Below are 12,686 nucleotides of genomic sequence, written 5' to 3' on the forward strand. Positions count from 1 at the left end.
ATGTCTACAGAAAGACAGACTGGCTGGTTTAGGTTTGTTTGGTATGTGCAACTCAGCAACTCAGCAACATATGCAATATGATGAACTGCATTTTTAAACAAAAAATGAAGGCAATGTGTGTTTCTAATTTTGGATAAAAACTCCAAACCACTCCTGAAGGTCTTTTTCATTTGATGTACAATGGCTGTCGTGGTGCTGGGGCAGCAGCAGTACTATTCACCGTGTTGATTTTCTGGTGTGCTTGCCAGAATACCGAAAAACTCCTCCTAGGGCTGGTGGTTATACCTTCAAACAGTCTACACCTATTATCGTGGCATTCTGTATTACCAAGGGGTGGATTTTCAAGCTATTTCAATAAATCTTAAGCCATCTAACAACTGCTAAATGTTAAAACGGTGCAACTAACTCAGAGACAGGGGCTGGTTAGCATTAGCTTTACTAGCATGATAACAGCTCTGCCCACAGAATATGTTTGATTCTGGCTCATTAAAGCACCGAGTTTACATGACATGACAATAATTAAAATCTGACAAAGTGAAATTGAACATCTGGTGGTTAACAGACAGAAAGGCGAAATTAAATGTTCTGTAGTGTTTGGATCGGCAGACTTATCAGCTAACTTAACAAGCAATTGGCAAGCAGGCTACAGTCCAAAACACACCACAGTACAGGTTTGATCCTGACTAACTGCTGTTCTGAAACAATTGTGTTGATGATTGTACAGATGAAATTAATGAGCGTAGATTAAATTAATGTCTGTGAGAACCAAAGTCGAGTCGAGTGACTGGTGCTGGAGTGACAGAAAGCCAAAATCTTATTCCGTGGTGTTAGTGGCTGTAGTCCTTTTGCTAAGCTAAACATGCCCAAACGTGCCATACACCACAGTACAGGCTTGGTTCCAGAGAAGCAATAATGAAACGACACCCATTTAGAGGACATTTAGGAGCGCAAAATCAACTGACTGGAGTTAAACTGAAAATCGAAATCAAGTATGTTCTCTGTAGCGTGTAGCACTGAGCTGATTCTATCAGCGCCACCTATCGGTGAGCTCCTCTAAAATATAAAAATGGGTGGATTGCATTTATTTGGCCATTCAGGCGTGGAATATAAATTTTTCACATCTTTTTGAAAGATCGTCGCGATTTTTAAAAACCGATTCTGTTTGTCCTCAAGATGGCGCCGCGAGGAGCCATCCTGCTGCAGCAGCTTGTGAATTTCCCTGTTGTGGGACTAATAAAGGATTATCTTATCTTTTGGCTTGACAAAGTAATAATGCTTTTGACATGCCTACTGTACAGTAACAACACTATAAACAGTCTGAATGTTTAAATGGGGTGTTCTGCTTATGGGTGAACTTAAAAGGACGGCTTAAGCTGTCCACAGTTAATTTTTCTGGGGGGTGGGGCTGTATGTGATTTTGCTGGGGTCATTTTTCATAATAGCCACTTAAATCTATATGATCCATATCCATGTTATCATTCACATCCATATCATACCTCTCACCAATACTCATCTCACCAACATACATTTTTATATCTGCCTGATCTTTACTGTTGTTGTCTAATTTTAGAACTGGCTCAGATGTGTTTAAAGAAGAGAAATGAAGGCATGGCAAGTGTGGGGGAAACCATGGAGGACGTGGGCAGTCAGCAAAATGCTAATACTCTCAAAGAATGCATGACCATTAGCATTAACTGCGTTATCTCCAAACACTCATCTCTTACATCAACAATAAATCCTCATTTATATCTTCCCACAGCTTGATTGCGCAATCTCTCATAGCTTCAAGAAGCTGCGCTCGGCTTTGAGAATGTTTTCACCACGGCAACTGGTTACCCAAATGACTCATCAGTCCTTGATCTGATTGTTAGGAAGCTGATGGAGAGAGACCCAGATATGCAAATGCAGCGTAAAAAAAGACTAAAAAAGGAATTCAGAATCATTCCATAGCGATGGTGGTTCAACAGTCAGAAGAACTTTAACTCCAGTGATGTTGGTAGTTGTCTCCATTCTGCCACTGTGTCCTGGTGCAGTGGTTCTCAAGCCCAGTTCTAAGGACCTTATGCACTGCATATCTGTGTGTTTTCCCTGCTCTAAAACACCTGCAGGCTCAATAATTACCTTAAGAGTTGATTCAGGAAAGCTGAATCCAAAAAACATACAGCACAACAGCACCTCAGACCTGTTACCGGGAGATCACGACCCTAAAGCCTTCACCGGGGATATTCCCCAGTTAAAACAGCCTTCAATGCAAAATATAAGATTTCTTACTGTGAATTGAGTTAATTCCCAAGACACTGTGTTGATGGCCAAATCAAGTTCATAGTTAATTGCTGAACAGATTACTTTCCAGTCTGTTAGTACATTAAGAAAGTCCAGCATTTCATTCACCATTATATATGCCGTTTGCTCTGTACTTACTAACCTTGCCAACCTATTTTCAGATCTAAAGATGCACTAAACTTAGATACAGATTCAGATCATTTAGATAATTTAGAAATAACACGTAATCCTTGATATAGCAGCGCGATACAGCGGTGTTATATAGCAGTGTGTGGCCGAGTCAAGCTGGCTTGTGCCGGAGGAGCAGCAGCCAGCTCTAGTTTTTAAGTGTCTAGTTTTTTTTTCTGTCAATTGAAATATTCGTTTGGTTGGTTTATTTAAATGCAGTGTGAAACTCAAGCGCTGCATCATTTTATGGACACCAAAACCAAAAATGCACCCCCTTCTCAATGTTCCCAAACATAAGCAACGTTTCTATAGTATTCTTTAAGCCACAATAATCAAATGCAGATCTATTTGGGCTTTCTTAGAGACTTGACAGTACGAACAGTAATTAGTATTGTTTTAAATCAGTTTGTGGATCTATTAAAATCTTATAGATTTCTCTAGAAATATAGGCCTGTGCAAAATTATTTTTGGCCAAGTATGAAACTGTAATGCATTCAGTCACATATTAATTCTTCAGATATAAATTAACTGAAAATTATAAATCAATAAAATCAATTGCATTAGCACTTCAAAATGTCAAAATGTGCATAGAACATGAAAAATATCATTTTGATGTATGAACAATAATCTTAATTATTACGAGTATAACGGTACCATCATGGGTTTGAGGTGTTTGAACAGTGAACGAAAGGTGAGGAAAGCAGCTATTGAGACAAACAAAAATAGAGGGACCAAAGAGACTGAAAACAAAAAAACCCCACAAACTGAAATTAAACAAATGAAACAAGACTTAACCAAATCCACAGCTTACAGTATTTCTGTGCCTTAAAGAGATTCAGCACAAAGCCTTAATATTTGTCTGTTTCCTCTGCTCCTAACTGCAAAACTGCAACTACAGTTGAACAATCACTGTACACATTTTAACAGTTAACGTTAGTGACTTTCCATGTCATGTGCAAATGACACACACTACAGGCTGTACCACCTACCTTGGGGTGAGAGGGGGGACTATACAACACTAGGTGGAACAAACTGTAACTTTCACATAATTTCTTTGTACCGTTACACCCGTACTGATTATACTACTGTTTCTACTACTAGCAACAACAACAACAACAACAACAGTTTACAATAAGACTAATCTGGCCCCACGCATTTGACACCACATATGCAAGACAACACTGGTATCCTCGAAGGGTGTACCATCTGACCTGAAACAAACAAAAAAATAATCTGGGGGAATGCTAAAATCCTTCAGTAAGAAAATATACAGTACAACCTTTTAATAGAAAAAAAAGGAGGTTGAAACATTCAAAACAGACAATATCATTTTTTACTATACAGCTACTTTCTAAACTTCACTCTTATTTTGATACCACAATCATTACATTTTATTATCCTTTCTCCATTCTTAAGGAAGTTGATTTCTTATCCGACATTATCACAAATATCTGATAATCAAAGCAAAGCAGTCCAGCTATAGAGTGTACTCTATAATTCACACAGTAAGTCTTTATCACAATGTTCTTTAAAACACCACCACAAAAGCAACCTTTAATGACTAATGTAAATCTAGACAGGTGATAACTGCTGGGTGAGAACAAGTGCATAAACATAAAGGCCGCGTGACAGCAAGACTTTACTGAACAAATGTTTAAAATAATTATTTGAAAAGGTCAAACAAAAGAAACATCAGATTTCTTTGACATTGTCAAATGCAAAGAAACGTCCGTATATACTTCCGCAGATTCTTACCTGTGTCAGACATGGCTTGGGTACAGCTACCATCACTGCTACTGGGTACCATACAGGACATATTTGGCCGGATGTGCCCATGAGGATGGCCTTGCTGCTGTTGATGTAAGTGAGACATTTGCTGTGGGTGAGTGCTCGGGTGTCCCATGGCTGGGTGTCTGAGGGGAACCTGTCCACTTTGGCCCAAAGGTGCACAGTTCCCCATAGCTGGGGCTTGCATCTGGTTCATCATCCCTGGGAACTGTGTATGAGGACCTTGAGTACCAGGCTCCAAGCCAGGACAGTGCATTGAGTCTGCTTGGCCGTGTAGTCGCTGCTGTAACTGCATGCTTTGTTGGGCAACTCCAGGGGGCAATGCACCCTCACCAAAGTGCATTTGACCGGGGCCTGCAGGAAGTGGCCGACTGCCCCTGACCATGTGAGAGCTCTGGTTGCTCATTGACTGGAGCAGCTGGGCCATGGATGTGTTTGGAGGTAGACCTCCAAGCCGGGGCACTTTCCTCATCTGCTCCGAGGGAGGGCATGGTGGCCTGGGGCCAGCCATGTCTGGTTTTAGCATACTGTAGACCATGTTGTCGTGACTGCCACTGTTGAGCGGCTGTTTGCGCTTCCGTAGAGGGTCACGCTGCTGGGCCATGAGCTTGTCCCGCAAGGCTGCACGTCCACTCTGGCCCTCGGGCATGGGCATGAGCATGGTGGAACTTGGTGGCAGCATGGGATTTAAAGTATTGGGCCCTTCAACAGCCCTGCTACCACTGCTACCACCACCACTGCCACTTCCACCACCAACTGGGCAAGGCATCCCACTGCCCCCACTTCCGTTACCACCACCACCGGCAATGCCAGTGCCTCCACTCCCCATGCCCCCAGCACCAGCACCCATTCCCGCACCAACACTCACACCAGCACCACTGACACCCATCCCACCACTGCTACCACCTAATTTGTTTTGATTTGCTAGCTGTGCTTTGGCTGCTGCTGAAAGGAGACTGCTGGCAGGGAAAGAGGCAGCATTGTGTTGGTTGAGGATCTGGTTGAGGGGCATGCCCAGGAGTCCGGGGTGGTTCTTCTGGGGGGCACTGCTGCCTGAGGCTGGAGGAAACATGGGGTTGTGCTGACTACTGATCGCATTACCCATCAGAACCTGGTTGGGGTCTTTGTACTGGTGGAGTGTGTCGGGCTTGGCAGAGGGGCTGGAAGGCAAGGCAGGTCTGGGTGAACCCATGGAGGATCTGGGTGACCGTGGTGGAACCTTCATGCTGCCACAAGGGGCCTGGGGCCCTGAGGGCATGGCAAAGCTCCCGTGGTCTGAGGAGGTGGAAGAGGAGCGGGATCGCTGTGGAGAGGCCTCCATGCGGCCAAGTGCAGGCCCAGACATGTGAACAGGGGATGTAACGGGTGAGGGGGAGATGGATGTGGCTGCTCCATGCTGAGTCCTCTGCATGTGCCCACCGTGGCCAACCGGCCCAGGTTTCACCGTTGGTAAGGGAAGGTTGCTTGGCAATGGGACGATAGCAGGAGGGATGTTTACATTCATCATTGGTACCTGAGAGTGGGCATTGGGCTGGAAGTTGGATGGGCTTGGGTTTGTCATGGGACTCTGAATGACCGGTTTACTTGGTATAGGGTCCAGGATTCCCAGAGGGTCCTTCTCTGAGGTCAACTGTTTTTTCTGGAGAGCACATAAAGGGGGAATAGCAGAGGGAGGAACAGGATGAGATGCAGACTGGGCCTTGTGATGAAATACTGCTCTGGTCATTTCCATGCTAGGTTGGTAGTTGACATTACAATGTGGCTTTTTCATGATGGGGCTTTTGTTGGGGACTGGGGGAGAGAGAGGCGTGTTAGTCCTTCCAGCCATAGCACAGGACAGCTGAGTGACAGGAGAACCATGGATCATGATACCAGGAGGGGAAAGGGGTATCCTGCTGTTGCCATGAATTGGGCTGGGGCTGCCAGCCCCCTGGAGGCCGCAGGCATTGCTTCGTGCAAATCCATCCGGACTGCCCAAAGGGTCAGTTCTTGGGGACAGAGAGCCATCCCCGTAGACCTGTGAGCCTGAGGAAGGGCTAAGCATGCCTCCAGGCCCGCTGCGGTAGGGGGACTTAGGCCCTGGCTCACTGCTGCCCAATCTTTGTCGAGGGTAGCCGGAATAATGCTCCGGCTGCTGAGAACCACTCATATCCGCGGAGTAGTGCCGTTGACCTGCTGCCATCATCATCTTGAATGGGTTCTTGCAGTCAGGCAGCGCTGAATTGGGCAGCCCATCATGGGACTTATTCCTTATTGCTCGAGGGGTTGCAGATCGCTGGATGGTAGGGGCCATAGAGGTGGCACCTGCTTGGGAAGCAAAAACAACAACAAAAAAGCATAATTATAAGAGTGTAACGGTTTAACACAGACCCATGCTAAAAAGCAGTTTAAAAACACATTTGGTAAGTGGAAAATAAAGTGATGTACTTGTGCCTCCGCTGGGACCGGTCAGCGTTAGGGAGTGGTGCGGCAGCTCCATACTTTTGTGCAGAGTGGCTACAGCAATGAGCTTTCTCTTGTGGATGCAAAGCTTTGTGACATCCTCATCGGCCTTCACATCCTCCGCAGTCCTCTGCTTGACAGCGGCCCCAGGATCGAAATTAAACACCTGGGGAAACGGAGATTCTTAACACAACTCGGCCCTGCCTGTTGCTGGCTTTCAGCAGTCAGACATTTGCATCTGAATGCATATTCACTCTGACCTTGCATATTAAAACTGTGACCTACTTACTTCAACAGCTTTAGTGAAATAAGGCAATGCAAATTCATTCATATTTTTTTTTTGACCAAAGAGGGTGGTCATAGTGTATAGGATTGCTGGTCCAAGGTGCAGAACATACAAGGTAACATAAAACTACAAGCATGCTCCAGTTTACCTACTGGAAGGTAGTACTGCAACCAGAAAAACTGAGGGATTTTGACAAATATGATAATCGTGATTATGTGGAGCAATCTTGTGATGGTTGCGTGATTATAGTTGTAACTTTGACAGCCACAGCACATTCTAAAGGAACATTTATGATTTACATAAACACCATTGTCAAAACACTTACACTCACTCAATACTTAATATCTGATTTTTAGCAATGTCAGCATCATGCACTTTCATTTGATAAGCAGTAGCTTGGGCCTCAGACATGTTGCAAAATTAAATATATTGAAGGAATACTTGTACGGTCATTGTGTCTACGTGATACTGTCTCACAGCTTTGCAGGAAATAAGTAGGTGAAATCAGCATGAATGTCCATGCCCACCTTGAAAGGGTCTTGTTTGTGTAGAGTGGTGACTGTCACCAGTCTAGAATGTGCTTCTAAGGTCCAGAAGGATGGCAATGCATTTTTGTATTATCACAGAATATTCTGTAGAACTTAATAACCATCAATAGCATCAATAACCACATGAACGGCACTGTATTTCATCACTTTACCAACCAATGATCTTTGGTTGCATCAGTAATGGGCAAAATATTAGATATCAACTGTCACAGCTTGTTAGCACTGTTAGCATTTATAGCATCACAGCTCTGGAGAAATTGTGAACCCCACTAAATTGTGAATTCTGTCGACCATACTTCATGCTAAAAGGAAAATTTTCTATAACTCAAACTTTCCATTATTAAATTATGATCAGCCAAAATTCATATAAAACAAACTGTACAAAATGAATAGATGGAAAACCGTGAACTTCTGAGACACCTCCAAGGAAGTGAATTTAGAAGCTAATCTGAAATCAAGGTACAGGCCTAAGAGAACAGGTGAGACATGAAGACTGACCTTGGGGAGGATGAGCGGACACTCCAGGCCACACTTACAGGTGCCATCCGTGAGTAGATAGGACTTTACCTGTTCCAAGCAGGACAGCACTGAACCACTGGGACTACAGAACGAACACAAGGAGACCATCAACCATTAAATACTTTGTTCTAACACGTATGGACGTCACAATCATGACATTTCAGCTGACGATTAAGTGTCAAGTATGTGCACACGTCAAACTGTGTAGTGTATCAGTTCGACAGTACTGCCGGTGTTGGCTGCTAAGTAAACAGCAAGATGGTTAATAAGCTAGTTAAATGAACTTATTCTGCTAACATACATGCTTAAAACATGAGCATTAGCTACATATTTTTGTATGCACAAGTGATGGCTTTTAAATAATGCATGTGCTGCTTTCTTTTATTTACATTTATTTGCATCAACCCAACACACACAGTTCACTTTTTGTTTGCTGTGCCTTAATATTATTGCGAAAATCAATTGACTGCAGTCAGCTTAAATAACTGTGATTAGGCGATTACGTAATTGTCTTATTAACAGACCCTCAGTAACTTCAACTCACTTGGAAGTGCATCACACCTATGTTACACAAGTGGCCACTTGCAGCACAAGAGGAGGACAGGTTTTTTTTTTTAAATGTAACACAGTCGCCCTCGGCTATGTTAGCCTCACTGAGCTAATTATCTAGCCACGCAAACTTTGTAATGTGGAATCTTTTTAAAAAGTCTCAAAATAAAGGTTATAATTTGTGGTCAGTAATTGCCTTTCCTGTTTATACACTTTGCTTTAGAACGTGGCCCATTGCCTTTATCCTTTGTTGTTAGCTGTGTAGCATTTAGCTTGCTAACTAGCAAACTTGCAGAAGTTGTATCAGCAGTCATGGATAACGGATGGAGTAGTTTGCTACCTAAAACCCAAATATTAAGCACTATTTCATTGCTATTACATTAAAAAACAGCTTTTTTGGAGATTGAAAAGGGAATTGAGACAGGCTGCAAGGATTTCTGGGAAAGTGCTCAAAGTCGACACTTCCGTACACTTGATGCATCTCCCCGCCAAGGGCTCATGTAATAAACTTCTCTTAGGCTAAAATAGCACTGGAATGGCCCTCAGGATTGCATCTAATGTTTTAGCTTTAAAATACTAATTAAGTGAATTTTTTATGGTTCTGGCTAATAAACAGCTTGCCTGTGTTTCGGTTTTGAAAAGGGAATTGTGGCAGATTTCTGAGCAAGTTCTGCTGCTGAAATCATTTATGCTGACTAGCTTACATGCTTGACCTTACAATGGGTCATCTAAGAAACCTCATTTGCTAATACTGTAATGGAACATCCCATAAGATGATATTGTGGACATTCCCTAAAGGAAAATGACAAGGGCATGTTAAAAAACAGTACTGAAACTAAGTAATGCACCTATTACACAACCAGAAATGTGTCAATTATAAAAGAAAGGTTTATACATTTATATATATGTATAGTAGCCTATGTATTGCACTGCAGTGTCTTAATTTAAATAATAATTTATTTAACCGAGTCAACAGGGCAGTGCAGAAAGCCAGAGAGTGAGACTACAATTAACTGCCATATCAATTAACCAATTACTGCATCTGGCCTAATTAATATACTATAATCCACTAATTGTTTCCAATCCTTGTAGATCTTATCACACATTCACTATTACAGGGGGTTGATGATGATGGATATTTCTGATTAAGACCGTATCCAGTACCTGATATAGACGACCCCAGTGGACTCCACTTTCCGCTGCCAGCCAATGGGCACCTGGGCAGGTGCAGGCTGCCCCTCCCCCTCCCCTCTTTCACTCTCCTTTCCGCCATTCATTTTTCTGGGTTAGTGCTCGACTCCGCCGGAGAGATCACACGTTCTTCACTGTCCCAACACCACGTGTCATTGTGTCTCTCTGAAACGGGAGGACAAGAGCACTACAACTTTCCTTTAACGAAGTCGGCTGCGGGGAAGCGTTTCCAGGGCGAGTGAGACGGGCTCACAGGGGGACCACGCCTCTGACGAGCCTCATCGCGATGCTACTAAACACAGATGGGGTTTCCCATGTCGGTCTCTGACCACTCAGAGCCATGAGCGCTTTGACGCAGTTCCAGGGCTACATAGGCGAAACACGACGTACCTCAGAGAAGAAAACACATGATTACAGTGCGAGCCACCGCGCAGCCCGCACTCAACACAAGAGGCTGCTGGCTAGGTTACAAGGCTGCTCCTTCCAAAGATGGACGCTTCTCATCTTCTCTCAGGCAGATAAGTTCAAACCCAAAATCCCCATCACATGCACGGCCGACGCATCAGAGCAGCCATGACTTGCATGATTCCTGTCAGAAACACAGAAAAGAAACAGGTTCAGAACGGGTACAAAATCATATTTAAGGTGCAGGTTGTGTCCTCAATTACTAGAATTTAGTGGAATTATACACACAAATATGGAAAATAAAAATTTCACTTAAAATATTAATAAGATTTAATCTTAACAGAAGACAATATAAAAATTTAGCTGTGTATATATACTGACTCTCAGTAAAAGGTGACTTTCAAACGAAGAAAACTGACAAATGTAGTGGCTTTCAGTGGGAAAAAATTAGTTAAAAACTAAAAATTAAGCAGCGTGTGGTGACATTTCACAGAGGAAAATGAAAAAAATAAGCAGCGTACAGTTGTACAGAAAACGTATAAATTAAGCAGAGCACAGTGACTTTAAATAGACAACAATATACAAATTAAGCAGGGTACAGTGACCTTAAATTAAAAAAAAAAAATCCACAAATGAAGCAGTGTGGAGTGACTTTCAACAGAAGACAATTCCACATTGACTTCATTGCTTGATCTCTTTTCTATCTCCTTTCTATTACTATTCTATTATTTCTATTCAAACACCAAAAATAAGACACTGACAGTTTTAATAACAAACGGTAAAAAGTGTTGGCTTTTTCACTACTGTAATCATGACATTAATTCCCATTAAATTATTACATTTAAAACTTCTGCCAAACTGATTTACTGTTTATACAGTGTTATTTTGGGGTCATTTTTCGCCCCCTGTACATGAGTTTTTTGGGTAAAAATCAATGTTGAGTATGGGGCCATTTTTATCCTTTGCCCCCTGTTATTTCTGACAATTCAAATCATCATTTTTAATTTTTTTTTTTTGAGAAGACATTACTTAACAAAATCATTAAAGGCATTTAGTAATTGAAACAGCACTAGTGGAGGACGGGGGTAAGCTATTTTTTTTACTAAAGGTCTGAATCCCTGGGTCCTGTCAGAACCTTGTTATGGAGAAGGGAGTGCACGCTCCACGCTGCATACATTTCAGCCCTGGGTGAATCATCCTCTCTGTGTGTTTCCTGTTGTGGATGACTAATACTGTAGAGCGGGACCAAACACACAGTGAAAGCAGGAGGATATGAAAAGGTATGAATCCTCGCACTTGTCACATACGTCAGTGCAAAATGAAAACGTTAGGGTGGCTTTTACTTTGTATTTGTGAAAGCACAGTAGGTCCAGTGTATACAATTTTATTTTAATTCACATTCAAATGGAAAAACTATGCCATATAACCCCGAAAATAAGAAATAAAATGTCTTGTCTAGGTGAGAATGAAGATGCTTTAGCTTCAGACAACAGGAAACTGCAGCTTCTATAATGTTATAAAATAAGCATCCAAGATAATAAATTAGAATTGCAGTTAGGCTTCTGTTGTATTAGTTTTGCCAATTTCTTACTTAAAACAACCTACAGGTCTGCGACCCAACCTAACAAGGCCCGAAAAAAAGGAGTTTGAGCCGGTTTTCACGTACAACATTCCTATGTTTGTTTTCCAATTAGTGATTATTTTTATGTATGAACCTCAAAATCGCAGGTACAGGTTGGATTCAGGCTTCAATTTCACGCAGGTGAAAAATTAAAATTTTCAAATATTCTATTGTTACTCGCTCAAATATTTGAACATAATACGTAAAGACGTTTTAATAATAGAAAAAAAATTATATTCTTACTGTTGACCAAATTATTATTATTACTATTAACAACACTACTGCATAATTGTATTTATTTAACACAACTGCAATCCTACAAGTTAATAATTTTTTTTTTTTTACTGTTAATTAATTATTTCATAACAAGTTGCGTTAAATTGCTGATCTACCCAATCTGGCAACCTTGATCTTGCTTAACCATGGAGGTTTAATGAAGGTTTTAAGCTGCTCAAATCAGCTTTATACTGGAGCATGCCAGCTTTAACAGCTAGTACAGTCTGAATAACGTTCTCGTATATTCTCTGTAGGTAACCCAACTGAGAGCATGCTAGCTAGCTAGTAAACTGATACCGTCGCCTGAAATTGCAGGAGTCTTGAAAGCTGTGCCATTTCACAAGTCACCATCGAGTCCGACATGCAGACCTGCAGCTGCGTGCTACTGGTATATTGCTTGATAAAAGCTTGTTTCCCCACAGTAGTGCCTGGGTTTATATAAGTAGTGAATGTGATGGTTATTTGAATAGCTTTAATGTTTTTGAATATTTCAATAATTAAATGTATTGAATACTACCAAACACATTGTTGCTGTCCAAAGAAAATCTTCAAAATAGTAACTTTACAGAGCAGGCAACATTTCTAGTGGTCTATTCATCGTGAAAATGGA

General features: G+C 41.9%; 1 protein-coding gene across 2 annotated transcripts in view; it reads right to left on the reverse strand.

Moving 5' to 3' along the window:
• LOC118807863 (methyl-CpG-binding domain protein 5-like) overlaps positions 1–12,686 on the reverse strand; it is a 58,431-nt gene that overhangs the window by 34,014 nt on the left and 11,731 nt on the right. Inside the window, exons 2-5 of one of the 2 annotated variants that reach the window (XM_036570010.1) lie at positions 9,748–10,363; positions 8,014–8,116; positions 6,667–6,847; positions 4,207–6,543 (exon numbers count right to left, since the gene is read on the reverse strand). In XM_036570010.1, coding sequence (XP_036425903.1) covers positions 4,207–6,543; positions 6,667–6,847; positions 8,014–8,116; positions 9,748–9,860 — 2,734 coding nt within the window. In that variant the 5' untranslated portion in view covers positions 9,861–10,363. Of the gene's footprint in view, positions 1–4,206; positions 6,547–6,666; positions 6,848–8,013; positions 8,117–9,747; positions 10,364–12,686 lie in introns of both variants that reach the window. The other variant, XM_036570012.1, reaches the window with a different exon arrangement.

The sequence above is a fragment of the Colossoma macropomum genome, unplaced genomic scaffold, assembly GCF_904425465.1.
Source record: "Colossoma macropomum unplaced genomic scaffold, Colossoma_macropomum, whole genome shotgun sequence".
In the NCBI taxonomy this organism is placed as follows: Eukaryota; Metazoa; Chordata; class Actinopteri; order Characiformes; family Serrasalmidae; genus Colossoma; species Colossoma macropomum.